General features: G+C 44.5%; 1 protein-coding gene across 5 annotated transcripts in view; it reads right to left on the reverse strand.

Moving 5' to 3' along the window:
- Meis1 (Meis homeobox 1) overlaps positions 1–19,010 on the reverse strand; it is a 140,467-nt gene extending 121,457 nt beyond the window's left edge. For 4 of the 5 annotated variants that reach the window (XM_052198548.1, XM_052198549.1, XM_052198551.1 and 1 more), the window contains exons 1-6: positions 18,139–19,010; positions 16,069–16,295; positions 14,109–14,250; positions 13,507–13,557; positions 12,652–12,702; positions 11,124–11,270 (exon numbers count right to left, since the gene is read on the reverse strand). In XM_052198548.1, coding sequence (XP_052054508.1) covers positions 11,124–11,270; positions 12,652–12,702; positions 13,507–13,557; positions 14,109–14,250; positions 16,069–16,295; positions 18,139–18,150 — 630 coding nt within the window. In that variant the 5' untranslated portion in view covers positions 18,151–19,010. Of the gene's footprint in view, positions 1–11,123; positions 11,271–12,651; positions 12,703–13,506; positions 13,558–14,108; positions 14,251–14,426; positions 14,540–16,068; positions 16,296–18,138 lie in introns of those variants that run through there. The other variant, XM_052198550.1, reaches the window with a different exon arrangement.
- Positions 19,011–19,229: the final 219 nt, after the last annotated feature.

A 19,229-nucleotide genomic window follows, 5' to 3' on the forward strand; every position in this document is an offset into this window, starting at 1 on the left:
TCAAAGCTGCCTGAAGTTAACCTTGATGCTTCCCAGGATGCCCAGCTTCTCTATACTCAAGCACTCAGCTTAGAGGTCAATGTAAAAGAGTGTGGGTCCCAGGGCAGGGGGTCACACCTGGAGGCCCCCCTTATTAAAACTTTCCAGTCATGGAGGGCTGTAGAGATGGCTCAGCGGTTAAAAGCACTGGCTGCTCTTCCAGAGGACCTGAGTTCAATTCCTAGCACCCACGTGGTAGCTCACAACTGTCTGTAACTCCTGTTTCAGGGGATCTGACAGCCTCACACAGACATATATGCAGCCAAGCTACCAATTTACATAAAACAAAAATAAGTAAGTAAATAAGTAAGTAAGTAAACTTTTAGTTACTTAGAAAGCCAGGCTTCAGTTGTAGCCCAGGCTGACAAGACCTTGGACTTTTTCTTACTGTTTAAAGTATGTAAGTATCAGGTAAAGGATAAGTGAGGGAAAGCTATATAATTGACACTCAACACGGCTCACTGTGTGGGTGTCAAGCAAACCTTCAGAGAGGCCCAATAGTGGAATAAGGAACGATGTAGCTAATTGGAAGGACAGGGTAACTTGGAAAATAAAACCAAGCTGTTAAATAAGTCCCAATCCCAGAAATAAATGTTTATAATAAACTCACTCAGATGCAGACTGTAGCTGGATAGGAATAATTATTAGAATAGAAATATTTGATCAAAGCCAGGCGGTGGTAGCGCACGCCTGTAATCCCAGCACTCTGGGAGGCAGAGGCAGGCGGATTTCTGAGTTCGAGGCCAGCCTGGTCTACAGAGTGAGTTCCAGGACAGCCAGGGCTACACAGAGAAACCCTGTCTCAGAAAAACCAAATCCAAAAAAAAAAAGAAATATTTGATCATCAACAAAACACTTGATGAGCACAGAACATAAGCAGCTGATGTGCCGACTTCGTGAACAATATTTCTCTGAAGTCTGCAGCATGGGATAGGAACAGAGAAAACACGGAACGAAAGGAAGCTTGCTGGGCTATTACTCAATTATTTTCTTTCAAAAAATGAATTTATCGGTAACTGTAGTTCAAAGCGTAAAGTTCCTAACTTGTCTTTAATAGAAACTGTGGCCAAGAAAATCACAATAACTAAAATGAAGATGGGCCACCCTGTGTGAAGGCACACACCTTTAACCTCAGCATCCAAAAAGCAAAGGCAGGTGGACCTCTTTGAATAAGAGTTTGAGGCCAAACAGGTCTATTTCTGGGGTTCTTAACCTGTGGGTTGCAACCCTTTGGAAGTCACATATCAGATATCCTGCCTATCAGATATTTACATTATTATTCATAGCAGCAAAAATTACAGTTACAAAAAAGCAATGAAAATAGTTTTATAGGTGGGGGTCCTCATAGCATGGGGAACTGTATTAAAGGGCAGAAGCACTAGGAAGGTTGAGAACCACTGGTCCATATTTTAAGTTAAAGTTCATCCAGAGCAATACAGTAAGACCCTATCCCCAAACCAACCAAGCAATGGCAACAAAACTAAAGCTGGCTTCATGGAAAGGGACAACTCTGTGAAAGAGGACAGTGTACATTCATTAAGACAAACCCCTATTACCCAGTTAAGGAGAACTGCCACCCTTGCCTTATGAAGAATAACTTTATACATTTGGTAGAATCATAGGGTAATTCCTTTCAACCAGGCAGACGATAGAATATGAATAAGTAACCCATCTACTGCCATGTTCAAAAGTAAATGTTAAGGTGACTACTTGGAAGACTCAGGAGTGAAAATCTCAGATAAAGGTACTATTCGATGACCAGTAACCCCAAATCTTACCCTAAAATTCTCTTCAACAAGGGACTAAAGACAATTCCATACTTGGCATAGCTCTTAATGTTGAAAGAATTTGACCCTATTTTTAGTGTAATCTCTATGTAGCTGGTATTTCTGATTAATGAAGATTTAAGATACCATGTCTGAGTTTTATCCTATGGAGGGCACAGGGGTTTTGTTTGTTTGTTTGTTTGTTTTAACTTCAGGGAGAGTAACTTCAGCACTGCAATAAGCAGAGAGGAAGGCGACATGGAACAGTCATCCCAGGGATCTCCTGAGCTACTTCGCTTTGACTTCACATTGTAGAAATCATTAGCCCACCTCCCAGATGGGTCTCTCCTTGGAGGCCCTGCAGACAGACACCTCGTTTCATGTAAATAGTGCAAGTGTGCTTTAGAATATCAGACATTGTACACCATTCAGTTTGGAATTAACTTTTCAAACCACTAAGGAATAACTTCTGAATAACAGAAAACACTACAGGTCGCAGCTAATTATAGCTTACCTATCAAATTAAGTTAATGTTAGGGAACACATCCAAACAGCTGCGGAGTTTTAAGAGGTATTTTATTGTGAAGGAAGTGCGTACTCTCTCATTCCTGAGTCTTTTAAGAGAAGAGAAGCATTCTGTAAGTTGAGATGACATAAGAAAACGGAGTTTACATCAAACTGCTCCATCCTTTGTCCCTTGACAGCTGTGTCAATTTCTCCATAGATTTCATTTTCCAGAGTTTCATAATAGCCATAAAAAAAAACACACTTCACTTTAAAGTGTTTCTTAGGGACATAATGGGAATGTAAATTCGGAATACAATGCAAATCATGGAGGTCTGGGACCAAATATGGACCCTTAGTTAAGAATACAGCCACCAGAACTAGCCATCTGGATACAAGTGGAAGGAAGACACATAGGTGCACTAATCTCTTCACTCAGTATTGGCAGCCCCGGAGGAGGGAAGCAAGACTGGCAGTGTGCGCCTCTTCACCTAACTATAAAGCAAATGTTAGCAGGAGGCCATGGCTTTAGTCTCTGCCCATAGTGAACATCTTCCCTGGAAACAATCCCGTGCGTGGCTAACAACGCACACGGCAGTGCAAGTTCAGATCTCAGGTCAAGAAATCACTGCAGCTCTTCCTCACCTCCACAACCTAGAGCCAGGTGTTACAGGCAGCAGTGTGCAGAGGGAACACCTGCAGGACTGGACGCCCAGCAGCCAGTGCCCTCAAGGTTACCTTGTGCTGTCCAGCTCTGATACATTGATTTTAGGATAATGCCAAGACCACTGAAAAAATTACTGTCATAAATTCTAAATGGCTCAGAATACCCTCTGCCTAAACCATTTTAAAGCAGAAGCCTGTGTGCTATGTGAAATGGAAAACAGCACAGTTACAAAGTTTGATTAATCTTATTAAACTAAAAAAAGATTGGGGCAGTTTCTAAAGTTATACTTTGCACACATACACACTGTGATAGTGCCTGAAGTCTGTAGAACAGACTTTCGTTTAGGGTTTTCAGAGCTGACACACTGCACAGGCAGGCCCTTCACTTGAACATAAATCTACGAACCGTGAGTCCTGACGTACCAAAAAATTGATAGTTGAAACATGTTTCTGGGAATTATAAATAATATAAAATTTATTTTATAAGTTATTTATTCCCAATTAGATTATTTCTATACATGGCTTCATATGTCATGCAAAGAATACAAAGGCACCATTTCATAGCTTCAGAAAATTCCATGACCTAATTCTGGCTATAATTTGTATTTGACTATATCTACTTATGCTAACAATAAACAAAAGTAATCTAACTGAATACATCTACATATAAGTCATTTTTCACAGGGGAATATACACTTTATAGTGTGCTTTAGTCAATTTTAGGAACTCCGAAATGTGAAAAACATAATTTCACGTTTGTACAATCATAGTTTCCTTTAATGAGAGTGTATTTTCTAGATGAAGAGAAGCTGTCTAAGACATCCCAGTAAAGTATTACCAACTACATTAATTCTGTGCACTTGAGTGTATTAAACTGATTGAAATTAGATTCTAGTGACAAATATTTAAACAAATGTATTCTCAGTTATTTTATAAAGTATACTTTATACCATTTATTTAAAATGTCACATTTGTAAGTATGGAAAATTCTAACAATTGCTCCATATAGGTGTATTTCTTAGAGAGGCTGCTTAAGAATTTACAAAGTTTCCCTCATTTCCATAATTCAGAAATCACAGCATGTTAATCTGAGGGTGTGGGATAGATGGTCACTTATCTTGTGTATTACATAAAGGTCCATTTTCTTTCATTTCTGCAGATTGTTTACTTATTTTTTGTTTAGTTGGTTGTTTTTTCAGAGATAGGGTTTCTCGGTGTAGCCCTGGCTGTCCAGGAACTTGCTCTGTAGACCAGACTAGCTTCAAACTCAGAGATCTGCCTGCCTCTGCCTCTGCCTCTGCCTCTGCCTCTGCCTCTGCCTCTGCCTCTGCCTCTGCCTCTGCCTCTGCCTCTGCCTCTGCCTCTGTAGTGCTGGAACTGTAGGCATGTTCCACTACCACCAAGACTGTCTGCATATTTAATATATACATGTTAGAGTCACCTACAATTTTTAAAGATAGCAAAAATGTCAAACTTTTACTGCATTTCAAAAGTAAAATTTTAGCCTTATTATTAAAAATTGAACTGAGGGAGTATGTGCTATATGTTTTGAGTTTCTCTACATTTTTATTTTGTGTTAAAAAATATCTTTTTGTGCTTTTGGGAATTAAACCAAGGCCTCACACACATGCTTGGGCAAACACTGCACTGTTGAGCCCCACCCCATCTCCTAGACACTAACTTTCTTTTATTTTTAAGATTTATTTAACTTTATATGTATGAGTATTTGTGGCTACATGTATTTCTGTATACCATGAGCATGCATGATACCCACATAGGTCCACAAAGAAGGGCATTGGATCCCCTGGAACTGGAATTATAGATGGTTCTGAGCCATCCTGTGGATTCTGTGAATCAAATCCAGCCAGGTCTTCTCAAAGAACAACAATTGCTCTAAACCACTAAGCCATCTCTCCAGGGCCAGAGACCCTAACTTTAAACAAGTACCACATCTGGATATTTTCAGCTGAGCAAGAAAAGCGAGCCTCCTGTGATTTATAGTTCTGTTTTATTCAGGATTTTCGGAAACCTTCAACATCTGTACGACGGCCACATAAACGTGCCTTACACAGACACTCTCATATCTTTTATTTATAAAGGAGTAGTTTTCATAATTGTATCTAATCTGAAATATCAACTTTTTTCTACCTTAGAAGAAATGGCATAAGGTTCTGTTTCAACTAGAACATAAATTTGAGTATTATTTCAATACAAATATGACAGATGTCATAATCCAAAAAAAAAAGAGGCCATGTGAAATGTGACAGTTGCAAACATTTAAGACTGTGTAACAAAAATGACTGAGAACCATATCAGTTTACTGTCCTTCAACTATTTCCTTGACAGTGGAGTCAAATAATGTTGAATTATAGACTCCTTACAGGAGTCTTCTTTCATGTACATTTTTTTGATTTTCCTTGCTAGGCCCTGTAGGACGTTGGCTGCATGCCCACTTTCCTTTAGAAGTTTCTGTATACATCCTTGGGTTGTGTTTGATGATTAAATGATTATTTATTAAAACCTTTAGTGTAGGTGGTGTAGCTCAGTGGTAGAGCACTTATTTAGGTAGGGTTCAATCCCCGGAATGACACACACATACACACACACACACACACACACACACACACCTCTACAGCGTCACACTTTTGACATGTTTACTCTCCATAAGAAAATATTGCTTTTACAATGGAAACTGTAATGTTGCCAATATGAAAAGATGTTTCATCTGAATCTGTGTTGAAAATATTTTCTTGATGGTGAGAATCTTAATAAAATCTGCTGTTCTTCTTTGCAGTTTCTCCAAATGTACTTTGGACATGGAGGGAGGTTACGCTGACTGTGTGATCATAGACCCCAGGTTAATCCTTCAGCCTAACTGCTTGGCCTTCATAACCATTTTGCAGCCACAAATCCACAAACCATCTCGGTTTTGAGTCTGAAGTTTCCATGCTGATTTTTCCTCCCATTGCCCAGCAACAGCTGTGTTTTACATCTTTTGGGCTTTGCCAAGCATTTTAAGATATGAATATATAAGTGTCTGAAAACAACGTGATCCAAAATTTATTGTCAGAGTCGGGCAGTTTTAGCGTATTGGCTGCCTTTTGGAAAGGAGAACCCACATCTCCATCCCTTATTTCCTGCCCCCTTTCTCTTCCTTTAGTATTAGTTCAATAATCATAGTAGGCACAACTGCTCTATATACTTCTGAATGGTAAGCAAGGCACTCCCAGTGGGGCAAGAATGACTGTTTGAGTGACCTATTGCCTCAGTGCTAGTTAAACCAGGAACAATAGCTACAGTTATGGGCTTTGCTTTGTACAAAGTAGCATTAGTATTGCCTTTCTATTAACCATGGAACTTGCACTGGGACTTCTGCTGGGAGGAGGGAATGGGGGAGCTAAGGAAAGAGGAAGTGGGGAGAAAGAAGGGAACTGGAAAGGGCCTAGGAAAAGAAACAGCAGTATGTGTACTATTAGCATTTAAACCTGGCTGACATTTAACATTGCAATTAATCCGGGCTATTTGCATAGACTAGATCCTATACTTTTTCTTATTGTTTTTCTTAAATGTTTTAAACAGCCCTATTAAGTAAGAATCAATCTATCTCTACTCACAAATGCATGCATAAATATAAAAGCCAAGCAGAAAATAACAATGAAAACATACCTGCTAAATAAGTAACTTTCAATTCAAAGTAACAGAGGATCTGGTATGCGCACCCCAATTAGCCCGTGTAGTGACAAGCAGTCAACACCTTATTATTTAATCATTAAAGAGAATCTTGCCATAATTTTCCTCTGACATATTTCAAAAAATGAATTAAGGATACATCATGTGACCCACAACAACACTCCACAGTAAAGTTAGATAATGCTAAGACTCCATATCCTACAAAGAGTGTGCAGCTTATAAGAGGCTCAGGATTGGGTCCTATGAAACATTTACATTTTTTTTTAAATTGCTTTAAATGTGAGCATACAGAAACCTACCTGTTTAAGGGACCGTTTGCCTATCCACTGCTGGTTGTATCCAGTTTTTGAGTGGATGCAAACACACTGCAATTGTTTCTAGTATTGGTAAACATCTGCTGCCTCATCTTTTTTTTTTTCTTAAGCAACTGATACAATCCTTGAAGGACATTGGGTTGTCCCCGCCTTACAGGAACCTCAGCTAGCAGGAAGCTGAAATCTCCGAGGATGACTCTCCATGCTACTTCGGAATAGGGGAGAGCTTTCAGTCAAGTCTGATTTCGGTTTTAAAACCGCTTCTCTCAAGCTATGCTTTAAAAGGGTCATTCTGAACTTAGCAAACAGACAAAACCATCGCCATCAAAGTTCCCAGGCCCATTGGAGGACCCTTCACACTGGCTCGCTCTGAGCGGCTCCAGATCTCCTGGGCCTGGTGACCAGGAGCCCAGCCCGGGGGGCTGCGGTGCCCGCCCTCGCCCTCAGGCTGCCTCCACCCCAGGGAGCCAGCTAGCACTTGGCTTTTAACCTGTGGTGCCAGCGGGGCTTCTGGGCTTCATCTCAGCAAGCCACAGTACTTGTGCTCAGACGTCACGGGCCAGTCAGGATTAACACGCAACAGGGCGCCCTGCTCAGGCCGCCAGCCCTGGCCCAGGAGCTGTTAAATGCAGATTCAGAGGAGGAACCCCCGGAGAGCTGCTGTTGAATAAAACTGTAATCTGAAGGTTTCTCGGCGTCTAGTTTCCCCAATGGAAAAGAAGCTGGGTCGCCGCTTTTGGCGGAGCACAGGCCTGGCTAATCTCTGCTCTCTCCCGAGACTTGGCCACCCCGGAGGCTCCCCGCTCCTTTCTCCCTTAGTCCTTGGAGTCCAAACTGCTTAGATTCGAGAATAAAGAGGACCAGATATGCCCCGGAAGAAAGGCGATATCCGGTGGTGCAGCCTCAAGACCAGCATCTGGGTGGCCCCGCCCGGCACCCCCAGTTCTACCCACGACCCCGAGTCTCCAGCCCCGCCTAGCTTCGACCCTGCGTCCTCCTAGCCAGAGCCCTGCCTAGACCTCTCCCTTTCAGTCCTCTCCCGGTCTCAGCCCGGCCCTCCTAGATCTGCAATTCCTGGCTAGGTTCTCCACAGTCCCTGGGGGTCGCGGGCATCTGCGCCTAGCGATAGCGCAGCGGTCGGGAGAGGGCGCCCAGGAGGCTGGCGACCACTAGGCAGGGCCAGGGGCCCTCCAGATGGCCTCTAAGAGTGGAGAAGAACCCCTAGGAAGTGGGGCAGAATAGCATTACAGCTTCTACTGGTGTCTTAAATCTGATAGGATATTTAATATATGTGATATCGATACGACATGATATATGATATATATTATATGATATATAGACAGGCAGACAGACAAGCAGGCAGGCAGGCAGACACACAGAGACAGACAGACAGACAGACAGACAGACAGACAGACAGACAGACAGACAGATAGATAGATAGATAGATAGATAGATAGATAGATAGATAGATAGATATAGGTCCTACAACATTACATGAACAAGTGGATTTCCCACTAGCATAATAGCCCTGCAGGAAATTGGCTGGCATAAAAGTCCTTGATCCCAGACCGGGTGAGGATGGCAGCCTTGGTGCCTTCCAAGAGGGTATGGAAGATAAAATAAACCGTGCTGCTAGCAGGCTCTAGAGACAGCGCGGTTAATGAGCTAACTAGGCCTTCCTGAAGTGTAGAGTCCCCTAGGGCGCCCAGCGCCAGGGCCGGGTGTCTAACAGGCTGGGCTGCCTTCCTGGACAGGTGGAGAAGCCACCCTTCCATGTCTGGCTCCTGAGGATCCACAACAGGCCTGAGCATCTCCCTGGGACCAGCCCTAGACTTCTAAACCAACACTTGGATACCATGGGGCGGCTCTGGTCCCTTGACCTTCACTCCCCACTTCTCTTCAGGAAAGGAGAAGACCAACCCACCCTGCTCCCAGACAGAGCACCCTGCTTTCACCTCCCCGAGACCCTTTCAGCCACACTAGCTCTTGTCTTTTTTACAGCTAGACAATATAAAGAACATCCATCCATCACAGTCCTCAATCCAAGCGATCTGGGTGCACCGGCAAGCTCCCGAGCCAACAGCGCCATAAACCCAGACAAACCTACGAAGCCCACATCCTAATGGCGAGGACCGCCTGCACCATTCTCTTTTTGAAGATAGGAATGGAGAATACAAGGCTCATGTTTACCCAACACATGGCTAATGAAACTGAGTAAGGTAATTTTGGAAAGGAGTAGGGAAGAACTCAATAATGTTTTATTAATTCTGTATCCTCTATGCTCCCCAAACTCCAAAACTTTGGTCCTTTATCTTTGACTTTAATAAAATAATGATTCGTTGAGAAAATGGGGTATAAATCTTCATTTTGGAGGCAATTAAAGTGTTGATTTCATTCATGCCCCTAAGCGATTCTTGTAATTTGCTCAAATAGCTTTATGTACCCAACACTCCGGAGCTTTTAGAATCCCATTTTCTAGTTCAGCTTGTTGGATTACAATTTTTACTCAGCAGCAGCTACTAGTGGAATCTGCGTTTAACAGAGCTGGTGACTGAGCCCCTCAAGTGGCCGGGCAGTCTGGGGCTTTAGGGCAGGGGCTCGCCAGCAGCAGTTCATTCCCAGTATGAGCTTGATACGCTCATAGTCCAGTTCTGTGCACCAATCTACACCGACCAGTTTCCAGATCTCCAAGCAGTAGGAAAGGCCTCTCCCACCGGCCGACACTTCTAGAGATCTGCTTTGACCGATCACACATGGGCAATGAAGAAATGCAACACAAATTTCGGAATTACGTGAAATTATTCTCTCTGGGAGAGGATGTTGGGGAATATCTTAAGAGGACAACTAAAATGAAGTTGGGACCAGAAAGCCTTGGCCAGCAGTGACCATAGTAAAACTTTCAGAGGAAAACAGTTGAGTAGCTGGCCTTTGACTTAACAAAAAGCAGTCTGGTGTTCCCCTAAGAAGCCACTCACATGCCAAGCCTGGGTAAGAATGGGCTCTAGGGGTTTGCTGGGAGAGCTGGCGGCAGAGGAGGCCACTGCTTAAATCTCCAGATTCTTTGCAACCATTCCCTACAAAGCTGTCCAAGACCCTACTTCATCTCATGCACTCCTCACGTTTTCATTTTCATTGCTTTTCTTTTCTTTTTTTTTCAATTCATTTGGACCAATCCAGAGACACAGCAACAGGAAAGAGAAACTGAGAGCAACCATGGTGCCCCGGTGACAGCATCACCACCACCCCCAACTCCAAATAAAAGTCGTCCCCACTTAGCAACGCAACGCAGCGCAGCGGAAGAAGGGCCTGGAGAGGCGATCGGAGAGGAGGGGACACAGCAAAAAAACCTCGGTGGAGAGCAACCGCGTGGCCCCCGCCCCCCACACCCTGGGAGTCGCCAGGGCGTCCTTGCCGCTCACCCGGCCAAAACCTGCCAAGGCAGAGGCCCAGAGCCCGTACCAGCTGGAGGACGAGAGGAAAGGAGGAGAAAAGTCCATATTTATCTGTTTTTCTAACCTCGGCCTGCTTTTATTTTTTTCTATTAAGTACAATCAAATGGGAGAGGTTGCAGGGAACACCACACAAAGCAATGTTCAGTGAGGTCTAGAAGCGTTCGGCCGGGGAAAACTGACAAGACAGGCTAATGAACCGTGTAGACAGGGAGAAAATAGGCAGCGTTTGCTAGATTTCAAACCCTCACTGTCTGCCTTAGACCACCTATCTTGGATTTATTCCTAATAAAATAAGAAATAAACAGACCTTACACTTTTCTTTTCTTCAAGATGGGGGGGAGGGAGGAAGAGGGGATGCCCACGAACAAAGACCTACAATCAGCGGTGGCCAGTGGCAGTTAACACTCCCATTATTATGGAGGGTAAATAAAATAAAGACAAAAATTAAAAGCGACAAGAAACAGGTCAAGTTTGCAGGCGAAGCCTTTACAAGCTCATCTCTCCAGGTCGAATCCTAGAGCCAGTCTTAATGAAGCAATAATAGCCACATTATTCAAAAATTTTCATTTTGATGGAAATGTATCTAAAAGGGATTTAATCATATGCAAATAATAAAGGAGGTGGTAGTGACCCAGCAAGCAATATGCATACAGATTTTTTTCTTAGGGATGTTGAAATGGAAAGTCGCATACCTGGTCAGTGAGATTTGCTGATCTTGTTACATCTTCGCTGTCCGACTTTGATCCTCCTTCCCTATCATCTATCACCAAATCGATAGGCATTTTCCCTTTCAAACAGCTAATATACCGGTGGCAGAAATTGTCACATAATTCGTGTACCTACATTATGACAGAAATAAAAAAAAATGGAAATATAATCAGGAGAGCATAAACGACATTGACAAGTGTGGTCCACCCCCTCGTGAGAACCAAACTTCCAAATAGGGGAAGCACAGGGCAATTGTCCTCGGGAGACCCCCAGACGCATTGAGAATTAGGAATAACTTTCTTTTCTTGCAAAATAGAGATATCCCAGAAAATTGACAGTGACAGGATTGATTCACAGGCGACAACATGTTCAACACCCATGTTAAATTCATCTGCTCCTGGGGCTGTGGCCAGTACACAGGTGACCTGTGTGGGGGACACTTAAGGTAAACTATGTAATTTCATCCAGTTAGTTTACCTTAAAGCATTCCCCAAAGTTCTAAGGAAAGTGTGTGAACCACACACATGCACACGCGCGCGCGCACTCACTCACACACACACACACACACACACACCACAGTCTGCACTGTGATAATATAAAATCCATGCTTGACATCCCAAATCAAGTTACCTTTGTACAGTATATGAAAAAAAAAAGAAAAAGATATGGCCACAAAACTTAACAAATTGATTTAAAATGAAAAAAAGAAACAGAAGAATTACACAAAATACTTCAGTCTAAGTACAGCGGACTCTTAGAGGCTCCAGGCATCCCTTACATGCAAAAACTCAAAAGAAACCCTGGTGTGCTTACAGTTTAATGTTAGTTTGAATTACAATGCATTAAGTTTTTATTGCTGAGATTTATAGAACAGCTAGCAAAATCCTGTTAGCCCACGCCCTCTCCTGAGTGTGAAGGTTAGGTGTGTGCTGGATCACAGATTCAAGAACTTGACCCAACCATCAACCGGGCTTTGTCTCTGGGCAAGGTCTAACCTGCTCTCCTTCCCAGGGCTCATTGCCTACCTATCCCTTCCCTTAGTCTCTTCTGAATTTAACCTACCACTGATCTCAAATCATCTCCTAGAAACTCACTAAAACAAAACAACCTTTGCTCCCCTAGATAGCAAAGAAGAGGAGTAAACACACACACACACACACACACCACACACACACACACACACACACACACACACACACACACACACAGAGGCATTAGCTTGCAAAACAAATTCACTCCGGCATTCTAAGCATGCACAGGGTGCCCAGCACTGCAGCTGATGCACAAAGCCAGCAAGGTGCATGAGGCTAGGGTGTCTGTGATCCTGGTTTTAGTGGCTGAAATTGTAATTAAACTGCAAAGAGAAATGGACGCTAAGATTGGCCTTGACACTAATTACCAGAAAGAAAGACATTTATGCAAATCTCTTGGAAGCCTGAACTTCAGTTCTTCTGAGCCCTCCCTTCTGTGTGCTGGGATGAAAGGGAAGGGAAAGAGATATAAGGAATTTACCTTCTCTAATTCCAACAGATGAAACCTTAATACTTGTATGGCTTGAATCATCTGCAAAGATAGAGCAAGAATAAATACTCCATTTCTGGTCTGCAGAAAATTGGCTGTCACAGCTCTAGTATCTCCAACTCAACCCTTCCCCCATAAATAGAGTTATTTTGATTTATGGCAATAACACTAAAACTTAATAGCAGCAACTGGGTACCATCTAGAGGTTTATATTTCTTAAGGAGAAAAAATGGCTAAACCAACAACAAAACATCTAAGTGGGGATCATAAACACTCTCCTCCCCCATGGCTCCTGCCTCCCCAGTCTTAAAGTCCTCACCCCAACCCCAAAGGGCCACTGCCTGGGCTACACTTTTCCTGTGATGAAGTTACGGCAAAGTTTTCTCCACTTGTCCCAAAAAAAAACCCCAAACAGTGGGTTTGCACTTTGTAAAATTCTTCCTGCTTTCTCTCCATCCACCTTTGAGGCCAATTGGCTGTCTCGGGGCTCGGCCCTCGTCTTGGCCCTAGTGAAGGAGGCTCACAGGGCTGGAAGTCCACAAGGTTTAAGCACGCACCCTGACAGGCAGTGAGATAAATCCCCAGGCTGATTAGAGCTGTGCAGCCTGACCATCGTAAAAAACCAAAGCTGGCGTTTCGTTCCCCAGCCGCTGCTCCCGGGCCCTCTCAGAAGAGTTTATACCCCCGGATCCAGTCCCCAAACACTAGTCTGTGGCCAGAAACGTTTGCAGTCGACTTGCAGCTACGGACAGACCAGTCTGGAAAGCACAGGGCTGGGGGGCGGGGGGTGGGGGGGATGGAAGTGGGGTGGACAGATAGGGAGGGGAGTGAGGGGTCTGCTCTTACCAAGTTATCCAGTTCTGGATTAGAAGAGAATAGAGGTTTTTCTGCACGAATCTAAATACAAGTGAGGAGAGGGGAAAGAAAAAAATGAAACGAAATGAAATCTGTTCGCTTCCCTACTTGTCTGCCTCGTTTATACTGTTAGGGATAGGGTGGAACCTCCAGGAGGGACTCTCCACTCAAGTTCGTTCCTCACGGAAACACTTCAGTGTGAACCCAGTAGGCCTGAGACCAGCCCAGAGCGCTCTCTCCCTTCAGCTAGAGCTCCGCTTACGCGGAACGCTGCCCGCCTGCCACTCCAAAACAGCCACATAGCGTGGTGTTCCTGATTTCTTCTCCTAGTGAGCCTTCTGCCTCAGCTTGTGGACGGTGAGTGGGTGGGAAGATGGCAAACACATTCCTAAATCTCAGGGAGTCAGTAACACGCGTGGGTTAAGAGGGACTACTTTTGGCTACCCTTTAGAAATTGCTCTCTCTAAATATCTACTTCTCTATATCTATGTGTGTGTTTCTATGTGTGTGCATGTGTGCGCTCAGGGGACCAGGACAGAATTCTTTTTGTTTCTTTTTACTTTTTTTTTTTTTTTAATATTTGTTTTGCTGACCTGTTTGGCGAACACCGCTATATCTTCATTGAATGACTCTGACGAGCAGACGTCCCCGCCCGCCACCCCCGGCTCGCGGGGGGTACAAGTAGCTAATTCACATTTCTCAAAAATCAGTGCTAAGAGAGGGAAGAGGGGGTGTCTGCAAGAAAATACAACAGTCACAAACAACACAATGATTAGTCCAGAGTCACCGAAAAAAAAAAAAAAACAAACAAACAGGCGCCCAAGAGAAACAACCCGAGTAGCCGAGAGACCCTTGGGTGATCTGATCAGCTTTTGCCCTTTGGCTCACCCTCCGCCCAGGTGATGGCTCACCTCCCCCTTGCTCCTCGGGCTCTGAACTCAAAGGCCCTGAGCCCTGGACCGTGTCTGTGGAATGGTTCAGCATATCTGGCCGAAGGAATTGGCAACATTTGCTACGAATAAAACCCAAGCGGTTCCAGCAGCCATTTTGAATTAAGTTTCGCACCGCAACAAACCCTCGTCCCTCCGCCGCACAGGCAAGACCGGGTTCCCGGGAAAGGCGCAGGGGCCATCGGGTGGGAGAGGACCAGCCTCTGCCTTCCCCGGAGGAGCGGCACAAACCCCCAGGCTCAGGGGATCTTGGTGGCAGGGGAGCAGCAAACTTGAGGAAAGGGCCTCTGTGGGTGCAGAATCGACTGTCACAGGGCTGCACCTTCGGACCCTGGCCGCACAGCCCTCCAGAAGCAGGAGGTCTTCCCGGCTCCCAGGCATTACCCTCCCTTCGCAGACGCTCCCCATAATCCCCCAAGGAAAGTTCCTTCGAATGATTCTACATTCAAGCCTTCCACCTCGCCTGGAGTGGTAAAGCGACAGGCATCTAAAAGGCCTAGATGTCGCTCGTCTCAGCCCATTTTTTTTAAAAAGACTTTTAATGCTCCAGGAGTCTTGAGCCTTTTTATTAGCTCTCACAGCCCAGCTGGGAATTTAACAGTTTGGGGTCCTTTTCAAAGCTTCCCTAAACGCTCTGCCTGGAGTTTAAACCATTTGCAGAGGTTTTAAGCAAGCCCACCGCACAAGGGACTAGAAACTAAAGCAAAAAGATCCGCCCCCCCCCCTAACCAGGAGGCTCCGCATTACATATTTTCTTTTTAAAAATAAGAGGAAAGTGAAATAAAAGTTATTACAGAGTTTAAAAATAAAAGTGGGGGGATGCCCCCTCAAACCATCAGCACACAGTAGAGTACAATTATCTTTCAAAAGGCTTTTCTAGTGCAAGCTCTGCTAGAATGGCCGACGGAACACAGTGAACCCTGGCCATAGAGTCTCCGGAAGAGCATCCCACAAGCATTTCTTGTTAAATCCTGCAGGTTTACCTTTGAATACAGAGTGACAAAACACCCAGAAGTTTCTAAATGTCTGGTTCAATTCAGAGCGGCCCCTCTCCTTGACTTCAGTTGAACAAACTTCTTAAAGCAAGACTTGTCCCCCTTGTCTGACCTGCAGCTGTCCCTGTGACTTCATTGTGCACCGGCAGAACCGGCATACGGTGGCTGAGTAAACTCCGCAAGTCAGAACAATCAATGGCTTAAAAGATTTTCCCTAAACTAAAAGTTTCGTTCCAACACAAAGGCGCCTATCCTTAGACACCCCCCAACTCTCTCGAGCTGCGTCTAGCGAGCAAGGTCTCAGATTTGCTGACTCGAGTCTGAGAGGGGATGCAGAATCTTTAGACTGCCACTCCGGCACTGGGACTCCTTTGCGGCCAACGTGGCGGCCAAGCCGGGCGCAGAGCCTGTACCAAGTGCAGTTGGAAATCCGGAGGAGGCTCCCCCCCACTCCACTCCACCCCAACCCAGTTTCCACGCAATGTGAATGAAAAGTCACCAGCTATGTACTTCTAATTCTAGAGTGCTCTGACTTTCCGGTTGCAAGGGCTTGGGAAATGGGGGAAGTATCGCGCCTCAACTCCTTAACTCGTGCCCTTTATACCTACCCATAAATGGCATCTTTATCTCTCTTTAAAGCGTCATTGACTGAGGAGCCCATGCTGGGGGCCATGGCGTTGGCATGAGCTGTGTGCGGGTACTGATGCGAGTGCAGAGGAGGCCCATGGTTCAGGTGGTGGACCGGCTGCATGGACCTGGCTGCATGTGGGTCCCCATACATTGTGGAGGGGATGCCTACTCCATCCATGCCCCCATAATGGGGTAGGTCGTCGTACTGCATGACAAACAGGAGAGAAAAAAAAGGGTCAGAGGCCAGGCGGGTAACCGGGAACCGTAGGGCACCGAGCTTAGGTCAGTCCAGCTGCATCTTTCAACCCGAATTCGGTGGCCTTACATCTCTAAAGTTGAGCTTTCTGTTGTAAAAACTAATTTGAACAGTAAGAACTCTAGAATTCTCAGTGAGAGTCATCTGAGATGAAGGTTCCTGTCCTAACTTGTGTCCATATAGGCCAATTCAGAAATCCAAAATCTTTTGGCAAGGAAGGGAGGAAGGAAGAAGGAAAGGCAGAGAGGCATTCTCCCGGAGGCGGAAGGTAAAACATGCATGTTTCTGGAGGACGAAACCGAAAATCACAACAATAAAACGTGCCGGGACAGTGTAGCAGACCCGCCTAGCTTCACACAGCCCCTTCACTTCGGGGGGTGGGGGGGAGTATTTTTTTTTTTTAAGTTACAATGGAAATAGTTGTGTCAAGCAGTGAATTCTGAAAGGCTTATTTTATTTACCTGCCAGCATGGGATTGGGCAGTCCTGTGAGACACTGCGTTTGTCTTGCTTTCCCAAAGTCTGCTAAATTATACAAAAAGCGGACCGCCCCCCCCCCATGTATGCTACACTGAACTGTGTGTGCTTGTGTTGCCTTTCACAGCTGAACTGAGCAATGTTATTCCCAAGCTTAAAGAAAAGCTATAAAGGAAGCAGCTAATATTCTGGGTTTTTCCCTCACAAACTTTTTCTCTCGAGTAGAAGTCAAGAAAGCAATTGTTACAGGTTAGTTTTTAAGCAGTCTCGAAAGCAAAATACACATGCAAATCTATGAGGAGGGGCTGATTTCAAATTGATTGCCATTACTGTCTGTGATAAAGTCAACTATTTGGATTTTTCTAGTTGTTTTATTTCAGGCTAGTTACTTTTCTAAGATTTGAAAATGCTGAGAGGGAAATGATTTCCAAAAGAGAGGGGAACAGCCATTTTCGGCCTCCTAAAACCAGAGGTGTGAAGACTTCGGAGGAAGGCTGACATTTGCCTGAACCAAGAGAATAAAGAAAATTGTGTCCTCTAGTAACTTTCTTTTGCAAAAGGGGCTTTGAGGGCCAGGACACACATTATGCACGGCAGCCTTTTTGTAGACCCCTTTCTTTTAAGAAGCTACCTCAGCCAGGAGGCATTGTCTCAGTTTACTTTCAAGGCATTTCCATTCAAATAGGAATATTGGGGAAATTAGTATTGCATTTTAAAAGTGAGTATCTCTGTGTTTAGTATCTAACTAGTACAGAACTTAGCTAGGAAAAAAAATCTGCAAACTTATCTTGCATAAAAGCCCATGCAAATTAAAATTACTTTTAAAAGAGGAATGTTTTTCTCTTTTAAAAAAAATGCACTGCACCAGGACATTACTTATCTAAAAATGCTCCCTACTTCTACTGATATTAAAGATGAGCATAATCGACAATAAGGCAAAAGTTCTCAGCTGCTCATTTTAATTAAACATAGCTTTAAACTTTTGGCCCCTAAATGCTTAAATTACAGCACTGGATATGTAGCATTTCCCCCCTCCTCTTTCTTTTCTTCTAAAACAGGTGATTCCTTGAGCTTGTATTTTTATTTATATAGCGGTTGGCTAGGAATCTACAGACTACTTGCTCACTTGAATTAATAACCACAAGAAACATGCATAAGGCTGCAAATGCATTAAGTAAACCTGTCAGTTTAGGCCGTGGCTTTAGGATCCTCATTCAAAAGAAGAGAAAGAAAAGAGGAAACTTAGCAGCAGTGTCTTTCAGCCACGTTTCAATTTAATCTCACATTTGAGTTCCACAATTGTTTTTAATACGTACCCTTTGCGCCATCGGCCGCTCTGGCTCCCTTCCTATTTCAACTTCTAATATATCCTCTTTAAGGCCAGTGTGAAAAGAAACAAATATGCAAACTCCCTCGGAAAAAAAAATAAAGCACAACAACAACAAAAAAAATCCCTTCGCGTCTCCAGCAGTGTGAATTACTGGTCCCAGATCTTCGGTCTACCGGACCTGAAGCGAGGCGCCCGCGTCGCTGAGCATAAAAACGCTCTGGTTCCACCAAGACAGCAGTGGGAGGGAAGAAAAAACAGATCTTCTCTCCCCCCCCAAAAAAAATCAGTTAAAAAAAAGAAAGAAAAGAAAAGAAAAAGAAAAAAAGAGCGCCCCTCAGACCCAACTACCAAATCTCATGGCTTTCTGCCACTCCAACTGTCAATCACAGGCGAGGTTGTCAACGTGGTGAATGAATGATCATCCGTTCTGTCTTCTTCTGGTCAGAACACCTCAAATGTTAATATTCAAATGCACAAAGCCCTAGCGCCCGCTTTCCTTGAATCAGTCCTAATTCCTAATCAGTTTCTCTCTTCTCTCGCTCTCTTTCTCTTTCTCCCTCTTTGCAACTGCAGCACTGAAGGGAGATTAGAGAGGAGGGTTAAAAAAATGTCTGTCTGAGTTTGTCTTAAAGGAGCCACGATCGATGCTGCCCGCTTGCAGTCGCCGTGCGTGTGTAAAGTGTGTGTTGCACAGGCGGAGAGGTGGATTCCGACCAGAATGCTAGAACCCGGAAGTAGTGGTGGCCATAACAGGTCGCGTCTTACACAATGCATTGGGCTGCAGCAAGTAGGCTCCTCGGCAGGGGTGGGTGCGCGAAGCGAGCTCTGGCCGCACTGGAGAGGCAGAAAGGCGCTCCATGAATTCGCACGCCCAGGCACTAACACCACACACCCAGGGCACATGCACACAAATGCAGGCTGCAGCTCCCGAGCCGCCGGCTTTACGTCCCCTTCCAGCCTCTCTTCCCAAAGCGGACTCTTGAAATAAACCGGGAATAAACGTAGGGTAGGCAGACGCCGGAGTTAATTCGCTCAGGGCTCCGCTCATGAAAGACTTCAAGACTTTCCTCGAAATTA

Source organism: Apodemus sylvaticus, chromosome 11 (assembly GCF_947179515.1).
Source record: "Apodemus sylvaticus chromosome 11, mApoSyl1.1, whole genome shotgun sequence".
Lineage (NCBI taxonomy): Eukaryota > Metazoa > Chordata > Mammalia > Rodentia > Muridae > Apodemus > Apodemus sylvaticus.